This window comes from Drosophila eugracilis, unplaced genomic scaffold (assembly GCF_018153835.1).
Source record: "Drosophila eugracilis isolate 14026-0451.02 unplaced genomic scaffold, ASM1815383v1 contig_575, whole genome shotgun sequence".
In the NCBI taxonomy this organism is placed as follows: Eukaryota; Metazoa; Arthropoda; class Insecta; order Diptera; family Drosophilidae; genus Drosophila; species Drosophila eugracilis.
The window spans coordinates 549,254-564,992 of NW_024573454.1; the positions used below are offsets into that span (position 1 = coordinate 549,254).

The 15,739-nt window shown below is 38.9% G+C and overlaps 5 protein-coding genes across 5 annotated transcripts; 4 read left to right on the forward strand and 1 right to left on the reverse strand.

Moving 5' to 3' along the window:
* Nucleotides 1-95: 95 nt before the first annotated feature.
* LOC108111227 (apolipoprotein D) lies at nt 96-1,092 on the forward strand. The gene is made up of 5 exons (XM_017220633.2): nt 96-253; nt 312-542; nt 594-679; nt 736-834; nt 901-1,092. Exons 1-5 carry the CDS (start codon nt 231-233, stop codon nt 1,038-1,040), a joined length of 579 nt encoding a protein of 192 aa, XP_017076122.1. The 5' UTR covers nt 96-230; the 3' UTR covers nt 1,041-1,092.
* A 3,333-nt stretch (nt 1,093-4,425) lies between these two features.
* On the forward strand, nt 4,426-5,415 carry LOC108110813 (pseudouridine-5'-phosphatase). Its single transcript, XM_017220048.2, has 2 exons — nt 4,426-4,569; nt 4,675-5,415. Exons 1-2 carry the CDS (start codon nt 4,503-4,505, stop codon nt 5,328-5,330), a joined length of 723 nt encoding a protein of 240 aa, XP_017075537.1. The 5' UTR covers nt 4,426-4,502; the 3' UTR covers nt 5,331-5,415.
* Nucleotides 5,416-5,420: 5 nt separating this feature from the next.
* LOC108110821 (pseudouridine-5'-phosphatase) lies at nt 5,421-6,173 on the forward strand (the record flags this gene model as incomplete). Its single annotated transcript, XM_017220060.2, has 1 exon — nt 5,421-6,173. A coding segment is annotated over one exon (723 nt), but the record flags the coding sequence as incomplete, so codon positions are not given.
* A 195-nt stretch (nt 6,174-6,368) lies between these two features.
* Nucleotides 6,369-7,473, forward strand: LOC108110803 (probable pseudouridine-5'-phosphatase). The gene is made up of 2 exons (XM_017220037.2): nt 6,369-6,528; nt 6,585-7,473. Exons 1-2 carry the CDS (start codon nt 6,411-6,413, stop codon nt 7,361-7,363), a joined length of 897 nt encoding a protein of 298 aa, XP_017075526.2. The 5' UTR covers nt 6,369-6,410; the 3' UTR covers nt 7,364-7,473.
* A 7,485-nt stretch (nt 7,474-14,958) lies between these two features.
* On the reverse strand, nt 14,959-15,610 carry LOC108110750 (dynein light chain 1, cytoplasmic). The gene is made up of 2 exons (XM_017219963.2): nt 15,513-15,610; nt 14,959-15,451 (listed from the first exon to the last, which is right to left on the reverse strand). The coding sequence occupies exon 2, from the start codon at nt 15,404-15,406 to the stop codon at nt 15,137-15,139; it is 270 nt and encodes an 89-aa protein (XP_017075452.1). The 5' UTR covers nt 15,407-15,451; nt 15,513-15,610; the 3' UTR covers nt 14,959-15,136.
* Nucleotides 15,611-15,739: the final 129 nt, after the last annotated feature.

Consider the following 15,739-nt stretch of genomic DNA (forward strand, 5'->3'; position numbering starts at 1 on the left):
AAGTGATGAGATTTAATAGAAAAGATTTTTAATATATTTTTTGACTACTTTTTTGAGGTGTAATTGTGGAATAAAAACAATGTTTTGGTTCCACTTTCTTTCTCACACACATCTTGCTTCAAATATACACCATAAAATCTTGATTAGTCTTTGCTAAACCATTTCCATTTGATTTAAATAAGCTAAGCCAACCGATTTTGTTCTCATTTTTACTTTTGCCTTTTAACAGAATGATCAACTGGAAGTTCTTCATGTGAGTACTTTATTTAAATCTTAAAAAATCATTAAAAAACTCTTTAACCCCAAATCAGCTTTGCCCTCATTGACATCCAATTCTCATTGGCAATGAAGGCTTTTCACGGAGCCTGTCCCGTCAACATGACGGCTGTGGGGGACTTCGATATGGATCGCTTTATAGGAAAATGGTACACCCACTCCATATATCCACCTGTCTCATCGAAAATAGCAAGATGTCAGTCGACGGAATTCATACGAGATGACGAACATAAATACCGAGTTAAGGCCCGCGAACTCAGTGGCCAGTAAGTAAATAATATTTATTTAAAACTAATTTAAAAATATATCTTTAATAGAACTGATACAGTAAGGGTGAGAAAGGCACAAATTTTGAAAGTAGAGTCAAACTTTGGAAGGTATATTTTGGGCACAAAGAATGCAGGTAACTTAATATGTAATTTTGATAATATTAAACTTAATTAATATTTTAATTTTTAGCTTTTCCTGAGGGAGTTCTGCTTTATGTTCTGGACACTGACTATACTACCTTTGCCATACGATTTATGTGCTTTGATGCCAGCCATATTTTCAGTTTTCGTAAGTTTTGTTTATGTTTATAATAACTTAAGAAAGTTCTTAAGTAAGATGGGTTTTCTTTTAAAGATTGGGCTGCCATCCAAACCCGAAAACGTTTGCCCAGTACAGATGTTGTGTATATGGCTCAGTATTATGCCAAACAGGCTGGCCTCGTTATAAGTGACATGAGCAAAGTGCCCCAGGAGTCGTGTCCTCCAGATACTTAAATATTTTTAGCTTTGTTTTAACTTAAAAAATGAAATATAAAACACAAACTAATATCAGCCTAACCAATTGATTTGGGAATATAAAATGCCTTAATTACCATTTATAAGTTGATTAGAGTTTTCTATTTTATGTTATTTGTGGTTTATTAAGTTAAATTCATAACAAATGTAATAAAAGTACTGCAAAGCATATCCTTTATTTGCTCGGCCTTCGTAAGGAAAACAAATGTTGGCCAACAGAAACAAGCATAAATCACAAAACCGCACTTGGAACGGATGCGCATAGATAAACCTGACCCACACCCACCCACACTCATCTCATTCCCTGGGCAGGAATAAAGAAAAAGGACAATTGTAAAATTAAACAGCGAAAAGGCAGCATAGAGAGTCCTTGCTTACCAAAAACTCTAGAGCGTCCATTGGGGAAATTTTATGGTACAACGATTTTTAGAAGCTGTACAAATATATATATATATATATATCTATGTCTATATATTTTATTTGCCCGCCTTACTATTTTTGTTTTTCAGTTTCTCTAGTCTGCGACAGCACCCGCGGCATTTCGAGTTTGGGGTTTGCAGCGTTTTGTTGCAAGGGTCGAGGACTCGGATTCGGCATCGGCATCGGCATCGGAATAGGAGTCCCCAACCAACTCACCTCTTTTCTACCAACGACGACTACTCGCTATGCATACAAAATTTGTTTTGTAAACAAAGTAATGCCATTACAAACAAATTGGACTTTGTGCCCATGTTTTATAACCTCCTCCCCTCAATGCCCTGTCCCATCCTGGACTTTGTTGCATTGGAGAAGAAGACCCTTTGGGAAATCGTTCGGGCGAAGTTCGTGATGATTGAAGGAATATGTGACTGACATTTGAGCCTGCTCTGCACATAGATGGATAACATTTATTGAGTGCCAAAGGATGGTTCCGGCTTGCAGTTTTTGTGGCTTGCCCTCCAGCTATTGGGTTACTCTTTGGAGATTATATCGTATACTATTTATTCAATTTGGTATTCCTTGTGGCGGCCCAAGGGTTTGCTCCTTCGGTCTTTTGAGGTTTTTGAAGTTTTTGAAGATGTAATGGATTAATCTTTAAGATGTTTTTTTCTATATATCCATGCCCTGCTTTTAAAGTTTAAGTTAAATCAATTTTACTTACTGAAACTTTTATCAAGAAATGTTTTACGATATTCACTTCTGATACAGCATTTTCCCCATTAAAACCCCTTTTTTTATCCCCTGAAATTGACTTTACTTTGTATTTACTCCATTTTACACCTTTCCCTTTCCTGCTCGAAGCCCATTCAACCGCATTTCATTTCTCATTGACTCAACAGAAAGTGCCAAATCAGCTAAAGCAATTTGCTGTCAGCAAGGCACCAAAGGTACTGGCGATAAAAGTGGCCCATTCCACATACGTCGACCATTTAACTACCTCCTCCACCTGCCTGTCAATAAAATGCCTTTTAATTAATCGGACGGTTAGCCTGAAGGACGGACATTTTCCCGAATGCTGTGCGTCAGCTGTTGTGGCAACCAAATGGGAACAGGACTCCAGAGCAGGACAGATGCAGCGACGAATTGTGTGCATAAATTATGCAGCCAACCATTTTGGGTATCCCAGAATTTATGGTTCTTTACCTTTTATTTTATTCAGGCTATTAGTTAAAGAATATGTCGGGCTTGGGTAGTTAGAAAGTCTAGAAGTCTTTAGGTATTTAATAAAAATATAAATTGAATATTTCCTTGAATAATTTAAATGACGCCCAAAAGTATGCAATGTAAAGAGTATTTAATGGTCTCGACTTTTAGCTTAAAAGTATTCATTTGTTCGTTTTTTTTTTGGCTTGGCAAGGGGGAATTCCCACTTGGCTGGCCAACAACAATATGTTGTAAACGTTTAATTTGAACGCGTCTCTAATCGCTGTCCTGGCAACGAGGACACTCCACCACCTGCCACCTGAAATCTGGGCGCTGTAATTGCGTTCATTGAATTGTTAACTGGTCTGCTTGTCTGTCCAGCCTGCATTTCAGATCCCTAAAAACCGCAAACTTGCAGCGGCAGCGCCCAAAAGCCGTTGTTATCCTTGCGGTCCTTGTGGCTCTTTGTGTGAACGCGAATTCGAATGTGAGTGTGAATGTGAATGTGGATGTGTCCCCTTGAGCTGATTTCCACCGTTGCGGACTGCGATTTGGTTTTGGTTTGGCGGTTCCCAGTCCTTCGATATCCCGGTCAATGCACATCAAACTTTTTGGCTCGCCCTTTGGGCCATCTGCATTTGGCATTTATTGGTATTGTTCCAATTAAAGTTGGACTTGGTCATAAAATATGCAAGCTCAGCGAACCAGTTAGCCATTGAACCAACTTCTGGTTCGATTTTGGCGGCCACAGGACATTAATGCGTTACGGTCAATGGTTTTCATTGCAACTGAAGCAACGTTGCCAATAAAAGGTAATAAAATTGACCACTTCGTTGGATAGACAATGTGGTTAGAGGGATAAATGGTCAGGAATCTGAAGAAATGAAGTCCTTATTTTATTTTAAAATCTCTTTAAATGATAAAATGCAAGATAAAGTGATATTTTTTAGATTATATCCATAATTTTATAGATATAATTATGATTTTAGATTTTTATTAATAAAAGAACAACAAAAGCTAACATTTATCCCTGAATATCGTAAATTTCCATTGTCAGCCAACTCTCAAAGTTGTCAAAATGCGCAAACATTCTCTTTAACACGTTTCCTATGGCCCAGGTTCGTTTGGCTATTAAGTCCGTACCGAAATCAAGCATCGCGACGCGTTCACCTTTGACCCCCTCCACCACCAACACCCACTCGGCCCACCACAGAAACTTTTGAATCACAGGCTGCATGCACCATCCACCCACCCAAACCCCAATTTTGTGGCACGTATTGGCCAAAGTCAAAGTTTCGGCGACGCGTTCCTGAGAACGTCTCCTGCGGCTTGGCTGCCAACTGCTTAATCAATTACGCAACTTTGTAACAACATGCGAACGGCAGCGGGATCTTGGCCAAAAAGCGTGCGCCGCATGCATTAGACTTAGTTAAATGTATAAAAGTGCAACTATCCCCAACTGGCGACATGAAAATGACAACCAGACACGAAGGCCCCTAACTCTAGAAAAGCTGCAAACAGCTGCAACTTTTGTGCTTTTATAGTTTCTGGCTTCTTATGTTTATGAAAAGTTAAAAATTTTTAATTAAATTAAAGAAGGTTTAGAAAAGCTTTGAAAGTTCTCGTTTTCATCATGAAATTCTTTTCTTAGTACGTCAAAATTCGTAAAACAAAAACTATAATTCGGAAACAAATTTAAGGTCCTAACTTTCGATTAGTAAATCTCCTTTTTTTAGCCAAAATTAACCAACTAAATTAAACAGTATGTTGTGAGATGAAAAAGCCGCCCAGGGACCTACTAATTAGAATATATTAAAAATGCCTCCAAAGAAGTGTTACTGCCCAGTCACCCATGTCATCTTTGATTGCGATGGAACCTTGATAGGTATATTCTCTACTTTATTCAGGGTGACCTGCTTGATACCCATTGATTAAATTCATGATCTTTTAGTATGGAAAACATTTAGACATCTCCCTTACCACTTTTCAGATAGCGAAAGCGCATACTTAGAAGCCGCTCAAGAGTGTTTATCTCCATTTGGAAAAACATATAGTAAAGCCGATCAGGCGATGCATATGGGAATGCCAACAAATGAATTTGCTCATCATATCGTCAAGCAGTTAAATCTTCCGATTAAACCAAAGGCTTTCCAGGAACTGTTCGAGGCAACAGCTATGAAAAATATGGGAAAAATTTGTCTACTTCCAGGTGTCAGGGATTTAGTTCTGCACTTGCACGAATATCGGATACCCTTTTGTATAGCAACAAGTTCCTCTAAGGAATTGTTTAGAATGAAGGCCAAGTCATTCAACGATATCATTATGGCTTTCCATCATGTTGTCTGTGGCGATGATCCGGAATTGAGGAAGGGTAGAGGAAAACCACATCCGGATATCTTCCTTCTAGCCGCCTCGCGATTCAATCCGCCTGCGGATCCAAAAAAGTGCCTTATATTCGAAGATGCTCCAGTTGGTCTAATGGGTGGGAAATCAGCTGGGTCTCAAGTGGTCTTTATACCCCCGGCACATGTTACCAAACAGCAAAAGACGGGTGCCACTTTGGTACTCAAATCGATGGCGAACTTCAAGCCCGAGCTATTTGGACTGCCACCCTTTGACAGCTGCTCCAAATTCGAGTTTGGCTAACATCCCTAGCACTCTAAATTCATCTCTCAACATATGTATTTTTTAGATTTAAAAAACAAAAAATAAATCTAAAATTAAAGGCTACAAAAATGTCAGAGGAAGATCAGGTTGAAAGAGCAGGTCTTAAGGCGTTGCTCTTTTCAGCCAGTAACCCATTGCATTTTCGAGTTGGATGGCTTGCTGATAGACAGCGAACGTTTAAGAGCTGAAACTGTCCAGAAGATCTTGGATCCCTATGGTCATACCTATGGCTTCGATCTGAAGATGAGGTGCATGGGAAAACCTGAATCTGAACAGGCGGCCCTTATAGTAAAGACCCTTAATCTTCCCATCAGTTTAACAGAGTTTGAGAATCAGCAGGAGCTCGAGTGCCGCAGTAAATTGGGTTTCATAAGATTATTGCCGGGTGTGGAGCGTCTCCTGAATCATCTCAATGAGTTCCATATCCCGATGGCAATTGGAAGTGGCAGCTGTCGGGACTCGTTTAGGATCAAGACACGACGGCACTCAAAGCTCTTCGATGTCTTCCATCATGTGGTTTTGAGTGGTTCCGACGAGGAGGTCAAAGCGGCGAAACCCGCTCCGGACATTTTCCTTACCACCGCCTCACGTTTCAAGGACTCTCCTGAGCCCAGAAAGTGTTTGGTTTTCGAGTCTTCATTAGTCGGTATGGAGGCTGCTCTGGCGGCTGGAATGCAAGTGGTTCTTGTTACCGATCCTCTGGTCTCCATTCGAGCAAGTGCTCCGGCGACTTTAAGACTGCGATCATTGGAGTTCTTTAAGCCGCAATATTTTGGTCTGCCACCTTTGTAAGATATATGTGTTTTCTGGTGGTTAAGCTTTGTATTGAAATAAATTTGATTTATTAAATATTTAGTTAGTTATATGAAATTCAAGGTGGTGATAATGGGAAGGACCTAATAGAAGGACGACCTCTAGTAGTACTTGCAGAACCAGCAAGTTCTATCATGCTATCCTGGCTAAAATAAATATATAACTTTGTTTTCTTTGTACCAAATGTCAGTATTAGGCCAAAGTTCGTAAAATATAAATCTAAAATTTTGAAAATTTTTATTAAAAATGTGCAGTCCGAGCTGTAAGACTTGCAAGGTTCCACCAGGATGTAAGCGATGTCCACCCTCGTGCTGCAGCCCAGGGATTAGCTACTGCATTTTTGATCTTGAGAGTGCCGTGTTTGGTGAGATAGTCTTTCCTAATCCAAAAGATTTATTTTATCCTAGATTCCTTAAACAGACACCCGTCACGTCTACAAGAGGGCCCTAATTGAGCTGGCTTCCAGCTATAATAGAGTAATACCCGAACTGGTTCTGATCCAATGTGGACCAATGGAAACGGCTGAGATGGCGGAGTTGGTCTGCCGAAAGTGTGATCTTCCTGTTAGTTGGGAGACTTTTCGGTTTCAGCTTAATGAACGCACCTCCGATTTGATTGCCAATCCAACCCTAATGCCTGGTGTCGAGAGATTGGTGACTCATATGCGTAAATGCTGCATGGGATTGGGACTGATAACCTCGTGCCCGGAGTCAATGTATTGCACTAAAATCCGTGATAGGGAAGACTTCTTTGACAACTTCACAACGGTGGTTTGTGCAGATGATCCGGAATTAAAGGCCCAGAAACCGGAACCGGATATTTACCTCATTGCCTTGTCACGATTGGGCGATGCTGGACCCGATTGTACCCTGGTTTTCGAAGGCACGCCAAAGGGAGTCCAGGCAGCTACGGATGCCCGTCTGCCAGTTGTAATGTTGGCCGAAAAGGAGCTGCCCTGCTGTTGGTCAGAGTTGGCCACTTTGCGGCTGGAAACTCTGGAGGAATTCGTTCCAGAGGATTTCAATATGTCACCGTACAGTTGCACAGAGCCACCTCCTAGGAAATCCAAGACAAGTCGTCGTGGCTCTCAACAATCTGGAGGAAGTCGTCGGAGCTCTGAAGCCAGAAGAAAAGCTGCTGAGGATGCGGAGGCCGATGAGGGAGAGGAGGAGGAAACCGAAGGCGAGGATGCTGCGTAGATAAAATTTAGCAAATTATTGTAATTGGTGGATTTTATTGTCTTGGAAATAGTATAAATTAAATCAGATAATATTTTTATATAAATAACAAATACAAATTGCAGATTTTAGTTAGAATTGTTTTTTAAGTTCCTGGAATCGAAATCACTTTAACAACTACTCAAAGCAATGAAATCATAAATAGAGGATTGCTTTTGACTCTTTTTGCTTTCCAATTCATGTGCAGTTAACAACTCAACATATTTGCGGTTAAATATTGCCTCAATCCAGCTACAAATCCAGGCAATCTGACTAAAAGCTTTTGCAATTCGCACTTAAAAGGAAGGCCATGGTTAGAGAGGCAAATCAACTTGGGAATATTGCTTGAAATAATTAAAACCAAGATGTTAAGAAATCATTTTTAATCCATATTTTATTTATTAAATGATATCTATTTCAATTAAGGGAAATCTCTCTAATTGGTGTCTATTCCTTAAGCCCAAAATTGATCCCTAAAACTTTGAATAGCGATAAGCCGACTTGGCATAATTAACTATTGAAAAGGGAATTGTTTTGCTGTTTTATCTGCTGAATAATAAATACAGTTTAATTGAAAACGTTTTCATGATGACAAGGAAATTGAATCCTATCAGCGACCAAATGATTTTCCCAACACACACTCATAGCTAAAAACAAAAAAAAAAAAAAACAAAATGCAAATTCAGATAGAGATTAAAAGGCATTATAAATAATGCCGATTGTTTGAATCCAGCCATTGTTCAGTGTTCGTTGTTCATTGGGATTTGACTAGCTCATCAAGTGCTTTCAATTAAAGATGATTAAGCGTTTTCCATTCTCTGGATTCTGCAGGATTCACACAGGCACTGCCGTACAATAAATCCCGGTTACGTTCAGCATTTTCTTGTCGTCATCTTTCCTCTGACTCTCTGCCAAAAGCCAATTGTTTGACAATTTAATTATTCAACACATTACGCATACGCAGTGTGTGCCAGTGTATGTCTGCCACTGGCTGTCTACAAGGGTGTAGACATGCAATATGTTTGCCTAGTTGCAGATGCCAACTTGCAACTTTCATCCAACTCCTGGGCAACTTATAATTACTTAATGTTCAACTCGGAAAATGTGTCTCCAGCTCCCGAAAGTCGGTTTTAGCCTCGCCCCGTTTCCCTAACAAACGTCAGACGGCGCAAAGTGAATAAACCTTTTAACTCTTTAGACACATTTTTTTTTAGCCTTATTTTTAACTTTTCCCCTGGTTTTTCTTCCGCTTTTGCCTAATGAACGAACGCCACAGGAAGCACTCAAGGGCAAAAAGCTCAGCAGAACTGAAAATCCGGAAAAAAAAAATAGTAAAAAGAAAATCATATAAAAAGGAAAGTGCCATGAGGACGAAAAATAATAATAATCGCGAGCGTCAAAAGTATGATGCTCAAACAAGATCTGCGAGTTTTTAATGTCTTAATTTAATTAAGCTAACAAAGGGCCGCAGGGGGATCTCAGATGCAGAAAGAAATGTGCACTCTGCAGTGGAAAACTAAAGAAAATTAAGGAAAGTTTTGAAATCACAAAAGGATATAAAGTGTAAGGGAATGAAAGTTGAAAATAAAAGAGGAATTGTGGATGTGTAATTAGCTTTTTGACGATTTTTTTGTAAATAAAATTAGTTTTCCCTTTTGCCTTTAAAATATTGTAAATAAAATGTCCTTAATTTTATAATTTTATATCCATTTCGCATTATTACTTTCCAATCGCATCAATTCTCGACTATCGAATCTGCATTATGGCCAACCTTGCAGTGTTTTCGGGATTTTGGGTAGACCAACGTTGGCAATTACAATAACACGGATTAACATGTGTCGACGAATGCTGAAAAGCTTTTCATAGTCTTTTGCAGCATTCCGCTAAATTAATGTTAAAATGCAAGTACACAGGAGGTGGGTTCTTCGAGGGCTGGGCGTTTGGGTGATGGACCGCCATCCAGTGGTTTGTGTGGGCGTGTGGGTGTGCATTCAGAGCGCGCTTTGTGTGAGCCTTGTTATAAAGCATTAATCAAGCATACCTGCTGGGCAATCCCCAGTCCCCAACCCTTATCCCCGCCTCTGCGGCTTTTGCCTTTGCTTGTTTGTGGTGGCGACAACGAGGACGCACCACCCGAAACCCACCCACTCGTCCAGTGGCTCAGCCCACCATATCCACCACCATTCAAAAGGGCACTAAATTGCCGCTCATTATGATGGGCTGGCAAAACACGTATGTGTTAGTGGTGGCAATGTAATGGGCAAGGAATATTGTTTAAAAAAGTTATATATTATTATCAAAAATATATAAATAAAGGCGATATTAATGGGTAATCAAGTTCAAGTTAGAAGTTTTCAATCAAATCAAGGCATTTAACTATTTTTCTTCAGGACTGTGAGTTGATATATTCAATATAAAACCATTTCCGATTTCACGCTCACATCTCTGCCTCTTAAACCAATTTGTGTACGTGAGTATGTGTCCCTTTTGCAATTTTCCAGCTAAATGGCATACATTAATTAACGGTTTTGTGCGACAGACGACGACGACGACGACTCGGGTCCAGAGATCCAGGTTCAGATTCAGGTCCAGACCCCGGCCAGGCATTCATTCATTGAGCCTCATGCTCTCGGCTCACGAAAAAGATTAATGGTCCGCTATTAATGTGTAATGACAAATGTTAGTGGCCTCCACCAATGCCACGCCTCCTCCCATTTTATACGAAGGTCTCACTTCGGCTTTGAATGGATTTTCGTACCTCTACCCATGGTGACCATCCATTTGGTGAAAATGATTGAAATAAATATTTAATTAAGGTACCAAAGTGCAACGGCAGCACAACCATCGAGCATTGGGCAAACAAAGAAAAAAGCAACTTTGCTCTAAATTTTCATAAAAAATTCAATGCCACGCTCCGACAACAGCCGACAACGATATGCAATAAAGTGCGGGCAGGAAAATGTGTCACCGTGTTACGGATAAAACCAAATGGGGGTCTATAAAGGACACTTAACCCGAATAGGGGATACACTTGATAAGGGAAATGGGTGAGGTAAAATGTAAAATATTATATAAAAATAAACTTATGTTGTAGTTTTCAGTAAGGGAATGAAGTTGAAGTTGAAGATAAAACTCAAATCCCTTTTTTAAACCCCTTTATCAATACACTTTTTAAATAAAAACGCAGAAAACTATTTTCTGGTAGAGTAGAAAACATTTAATAAATAATTTTCAAAGAAAATATGTCTCAAAATTGCTGTTTTAATGGAAAACAAAAAAGAAACCTTGAATAAATATCAATGTTGAATTTATGTAAACCAAAAAGCAGTAGAAATATGTTTAAAACTTTTTGGGATTCAAATAGTTGCGAGGCTTACATTCCGTCTATGAATATTTCATTGATTGTTGGATTTTTTTTTTTACAAATTTCAATAACTAAAAACATTTTTAGAATCCATCTTAGTTGATCCCCAAAACAATGTACCCCCATGAACTGCAATAAAACCAAAAACAGCAACATCAAAAAGCTTGGCAACAACATCAACGTCAGCGTCAAAGTGACAAGAACAGAACTCTGGCCAGATCGCTAGGAGGACTAGAGATATGGGACTATCCAGGAAATCGGAGGTGGAACTGGGACCCGTGAGGTGGACACTTTGACCAACTGCTTTTGCTGTTGCGGCAAACAAGTAAATAAATGACAAACTAAAGCCAAATTAAGTAAATAAAATTGTTGCTCCTGTCAGGGGCATAAAGTGACGCCTGACACGGACACGAACATGGGGCAGAGGATACAGGACTGTGGACTCACAACCTGGAGACTGACAGGACACAGGTTCGGGATCTCAGACGCAGGACTTTGGAGTTGTGTGACAGGCCTGAAAATGTCAACAAGTTGACTGCAAACGGCACAAAAAATAACATACACACAGGCCGGAAATGTAACAAAAACTATGGTCAAGTCAAAGATCAGGCTGTGGTTAAAGGTTCTTAAGGAAAAAAACTTTAATGTTAGCAAAAAGAGGAATTGAAAATTAAAATGAAAAAAGGGCGATAACCTCTGAGGATTTGTGTGCCGAGCCTAGACAAGCCCAAAAGACTTCCTTCTGCCTTGTATTGGGCAGACAAACGCTGACATCTGTCAAAACGAAAAGCGCACAATTTATCACAGGCAACAATAACGAAAATAAAACCTACAAGAGCAGTGCACAGATCTGAAAAAGATACAATGGCAGCTTGATAAGTACAAGTTATAGGTCTTTTGGACTATGCGATACTTGGTACTTGAAACATGTGATATGATTTTTTATTTCTATAAAAAATCTGTTTAATTTCTAGAGAGTATCCATAGACAAACTGAGGGGAAAACACTACATAACTTTGATTTCTTTTTTAATTAATTAAATTAAGGTACTAAAACGATCAATATAATGTATTTCAATTATATATATAATATTTATTTTAATATAATATTTAATGACAGTTATAATACCTTTAAATCTCAAATAATTTCTATACTTACACTGACAATTTACACTCCTTCAACAGAATAATGTGTATTAGAACCATCTATGTAAGATTCAAAGCCTTAAAGCTACTAATGGTAACAAAGAAGTTTTCAGATGGACAGCTAAAATCCTGGTTCAAGCCAAGAGATGAGCTTAGAAGTGCTAAGAAGAAGGAAGGAAAAGTGCCTGGATAGAGGAGCAAGTCTTGTTGACGACAATGGAATTGGTCAGGCGGAGATAGTGGCCAAAAAAGAATGGAGGGGAAACGACACGAGACAAGCTCGGGTTGATGATACGTAAGCCAAATGAAAAATCGACTCCCCAAGTGGGTGACTTCTGCATGTGTCCTTGCGGCTCCTTGTGCAGCCTCATTCATCACACTGCCCCAAAAAAGGGCCAAAAGCTATGAAGGAGCCAGCAACTTCCGCTATTTCGCAGAGCCAATCTCAACTCTTCATCTTTTGTTCTCTTTTAGTTTTGTCTCTTTCGAGATTATTTTAGTTTATGTGAACGATTATACAGCGAAAAGGGGTTTATGAAAGTTTAGGGACAACGCCCATGTGATTTTCATATGAAGGAGTTATTAAAATTTTGGAAAGTTATTATGGAAATATATTCCCTTAAGGAGTTAGTTAGTTATTTTTAAGTTTAAATAGGTAACTTCTCATACTTACTACAGTAATTTGTTATTTTATTTCAGGAAAATGTTCTTTTAATAGCTCTTGCTAACCCTTTTTTATATCCTTTATTTATTTTACAGAGTAAAACCTCTTCGCTGCCGCCAGCAGAAGTAACTTTGCCATTTTAATTTTTGGTACAAATTCGGAACACTTATTTTTGTTTTTAATGAAAATTTGCTGTGACTTTTTATACAGTGCGGTTTTTATTGTTTGCTTGCTGTGTGTGTGTGTTGGGTCCTATACACCACCCTCCCTGCACCCTCTCCTGTCTTGTTTGTGTTTCATTAAGATTTTTTGTCATTGTCGAGAAAATGTTCACTCCTCTCGACTCTGGGACTGTGATAAAACTAATGTTGACTTTAGACTGACCCGCTTTGCTGGCTTACATACTCACTCGTATATGAATATACATATATGTTCCTGAGCAGGGAACAAAAAATGGCAATAATTATAGCTGCTGAGGTCACAAAAAAGTTTACATATCCATGTGCGTATGTTTCTGTGGTCGGTTTGGTTTTCGGTTTGGTTTTTCTAGCTCGGCGTCCAAGTAAAATGCAATTACACTCGTACTCGTATCTATTGCACTCGCAATTGTTCCACCATAGACTGTGTGCATCGGTGTGTGTTCAAGTTATGTTGTGCAATTTTATATTGAGGTCACTGCTACTGACAGTAATTTATAAAAGTTTTGTTCATTTTTTCCGCCCGCGGGGCCCCGGCAAAAAAAAAAGGTCAAGAGTTTTGCTCATTTGTAGTCACTTGATGTGGGCCGTGGTAGGGCTACTATGGGGTACTATGCGAGATTAAATTGGAATTATGTGGGAACAAAACAATGCGGTGAGTTGGCAAAAAAAATATATAAATATATACCAGCAGATTTTTTATTTCATCTTTGCTGGCTCAATGGGTCATAAATAATAATAAATTAAAATGTTTTGTCTATTATCCTTTGTTGATCATTTAATGGGATTTATTTCAGTACGATTCATTAAGTTAAAAATACTAAAAAATTAGCTTTTATTAACTTAAATGCTTTCCTGTCATAATAATATTTATTATATAACTTCATGTTCTTAAATATATTAAAAGAAATTATGTTTTTTATAAAGTAACATAAAATTTGGACATAACCTTATTCTTTTTTGATCAACTGATTGATTTCCATGCCTAATATATCTTTCAACGAGAACTCCCCTTGAACTTCTCGCTGGCGCCATCTATCTTCTCGTTACTTCCCCAAATCCCACTAAGTCTCATTTTTCCGACTGCGCAAACTCAACTCAGCCTGGAGCAGGAAGCAACATTACTCATTCAGCCCAGTAAAAGCAGAGCGGCTCAGAGGAAAACAGAGAAGCAGCTGGTCAGAGTTCAAACTTCACTTCAAAAATGAAATAAGAGGGAGAAGGATGTGCAGGAGGTCAAAAGATGGGCGGCAATATTTAAGCAAAGCCCAGACATTTGTTCCAGCTTTATATTTAATGTTAAAATGCATAAAAAATATATGGGTTTGTGATGCCAAAAGAGGTTAAAAGAAAAATATATTAATAAGGGCTTTGTCTGAGAGAACATAAAACTGATTGCGTGGCTCTTAAATTTTAACGACCTGCTTTTGGCCTTCAAGTGTGGCATTACATTTGGACGGCGGTGTCTGTATCCCGATGTCATATTTAAGCGGGGCATGAAATATGCATGAGAATCTGTCTGACTGACCGATCCCCATCGAAATGCGGATGCAGGAGTTCGGAAAACAGAGAATCGGACGCCAGCTGGCTGGGAAAATCGGTGGGACAAGGCCAAAAGTCGTCGAACTGTGAAAGCGGCTCAAACCAACTATAAACACCCACTCGACAAAAACATTTTCATATGTTGCTTCTGGCGGCCAAGTGTAAAAGTATTTCGCAAAATATACATCCTCACCCGTTTGCGAACTTTATTAATATTATTTTTATGATTATTATTGCGGCCCTGGACGTGAGCTGGCATAATTACCCCAGCGATGTCCTGCCCGAAATTGGCCAATCGCTATGATAATAAAAACGCATAAATGCCACCGCCGCCAGCAGCACATGGAAGCACAACGGACAGCGACAATATTTTAATTAACTTAATTAAGCAATTTTTATTTGCCCACAGCCAGGTGGATGCCTCGGCTGGATGCTGAATCCAGAATTTCCCCCACTGGAAAATCGTGCTCTCATTGTTTGCCTTCTGATGAACTCCAAGGACATTATGAATGCAGGAATTAACCCAAAAAGCATTATCTGATGTGTCCCAGGTCCGGCGCTGAATCAGCAGAAAATATGCAAGGTTAAATTTGGCACCAAAGGTGGAAATATTACACTTTAATTGGTATCTTTAAAATATATAATTATGAATAAAATAATAATAATGGCACGAAATAAATTTATTTATTATCAGATTATGAGTCAGTAAAGGGGGAAAATATTTTAGAATTTGGGCAAAAAGTAGTAACAAATAGTTAAGCCATCGCCTTGGTTGAGATTACAAGTCAAGGAACGGATAATTTTGCAACATGTACTTTATACTCCCACCGAAAGTTGGCTTCTTTAGCCGCTCTTGAAGAGCAGAATTGCCACTTGGGCCATGTAGAAGTAGATGAAGTGTCGGGTCTCATGGGTCACATACGATCCGAAATGATGCCCAACGATGCAGTGCCAGGTGGGATTGTACTTCCTGTCGAACTCCTTCTTGATGTAGGCGGCAACGTCTGTCTCAATGTTGTACCTATCCAATGCCTTGATGGCACTGTTAACAGCATCCTGCTGCATATCTTCGCTCATGTCCGCATTTTTGATTTCCGCCTTGCGATCCGACATTCTGAATGCTACTATCCGCTATCCGCTATCCCTATGGGTGGTTATCTAAGGAATATCTTTAAGTTTCATTTTAGCAAGGAGTTTGATGAAGTTTATATGAACGCACCATGGGGCTTTCTCTATCTATCCGGCTTCTACTCTGTTTAATTTTGTTTTTTCCAATAAACTGACATTTTAACATGTGGAGGTTAAAGTCAAATGTATCTTTTTTTGGAAATAATTATTGGAATTATTGGGGCAAAACCGTTGACGTTGATTGGTCCTATTATGTAGTTACTTTGAAACAACAATTATAAAAATGGTTAAAAAATGTTTATTTTAGGTATTTAATAA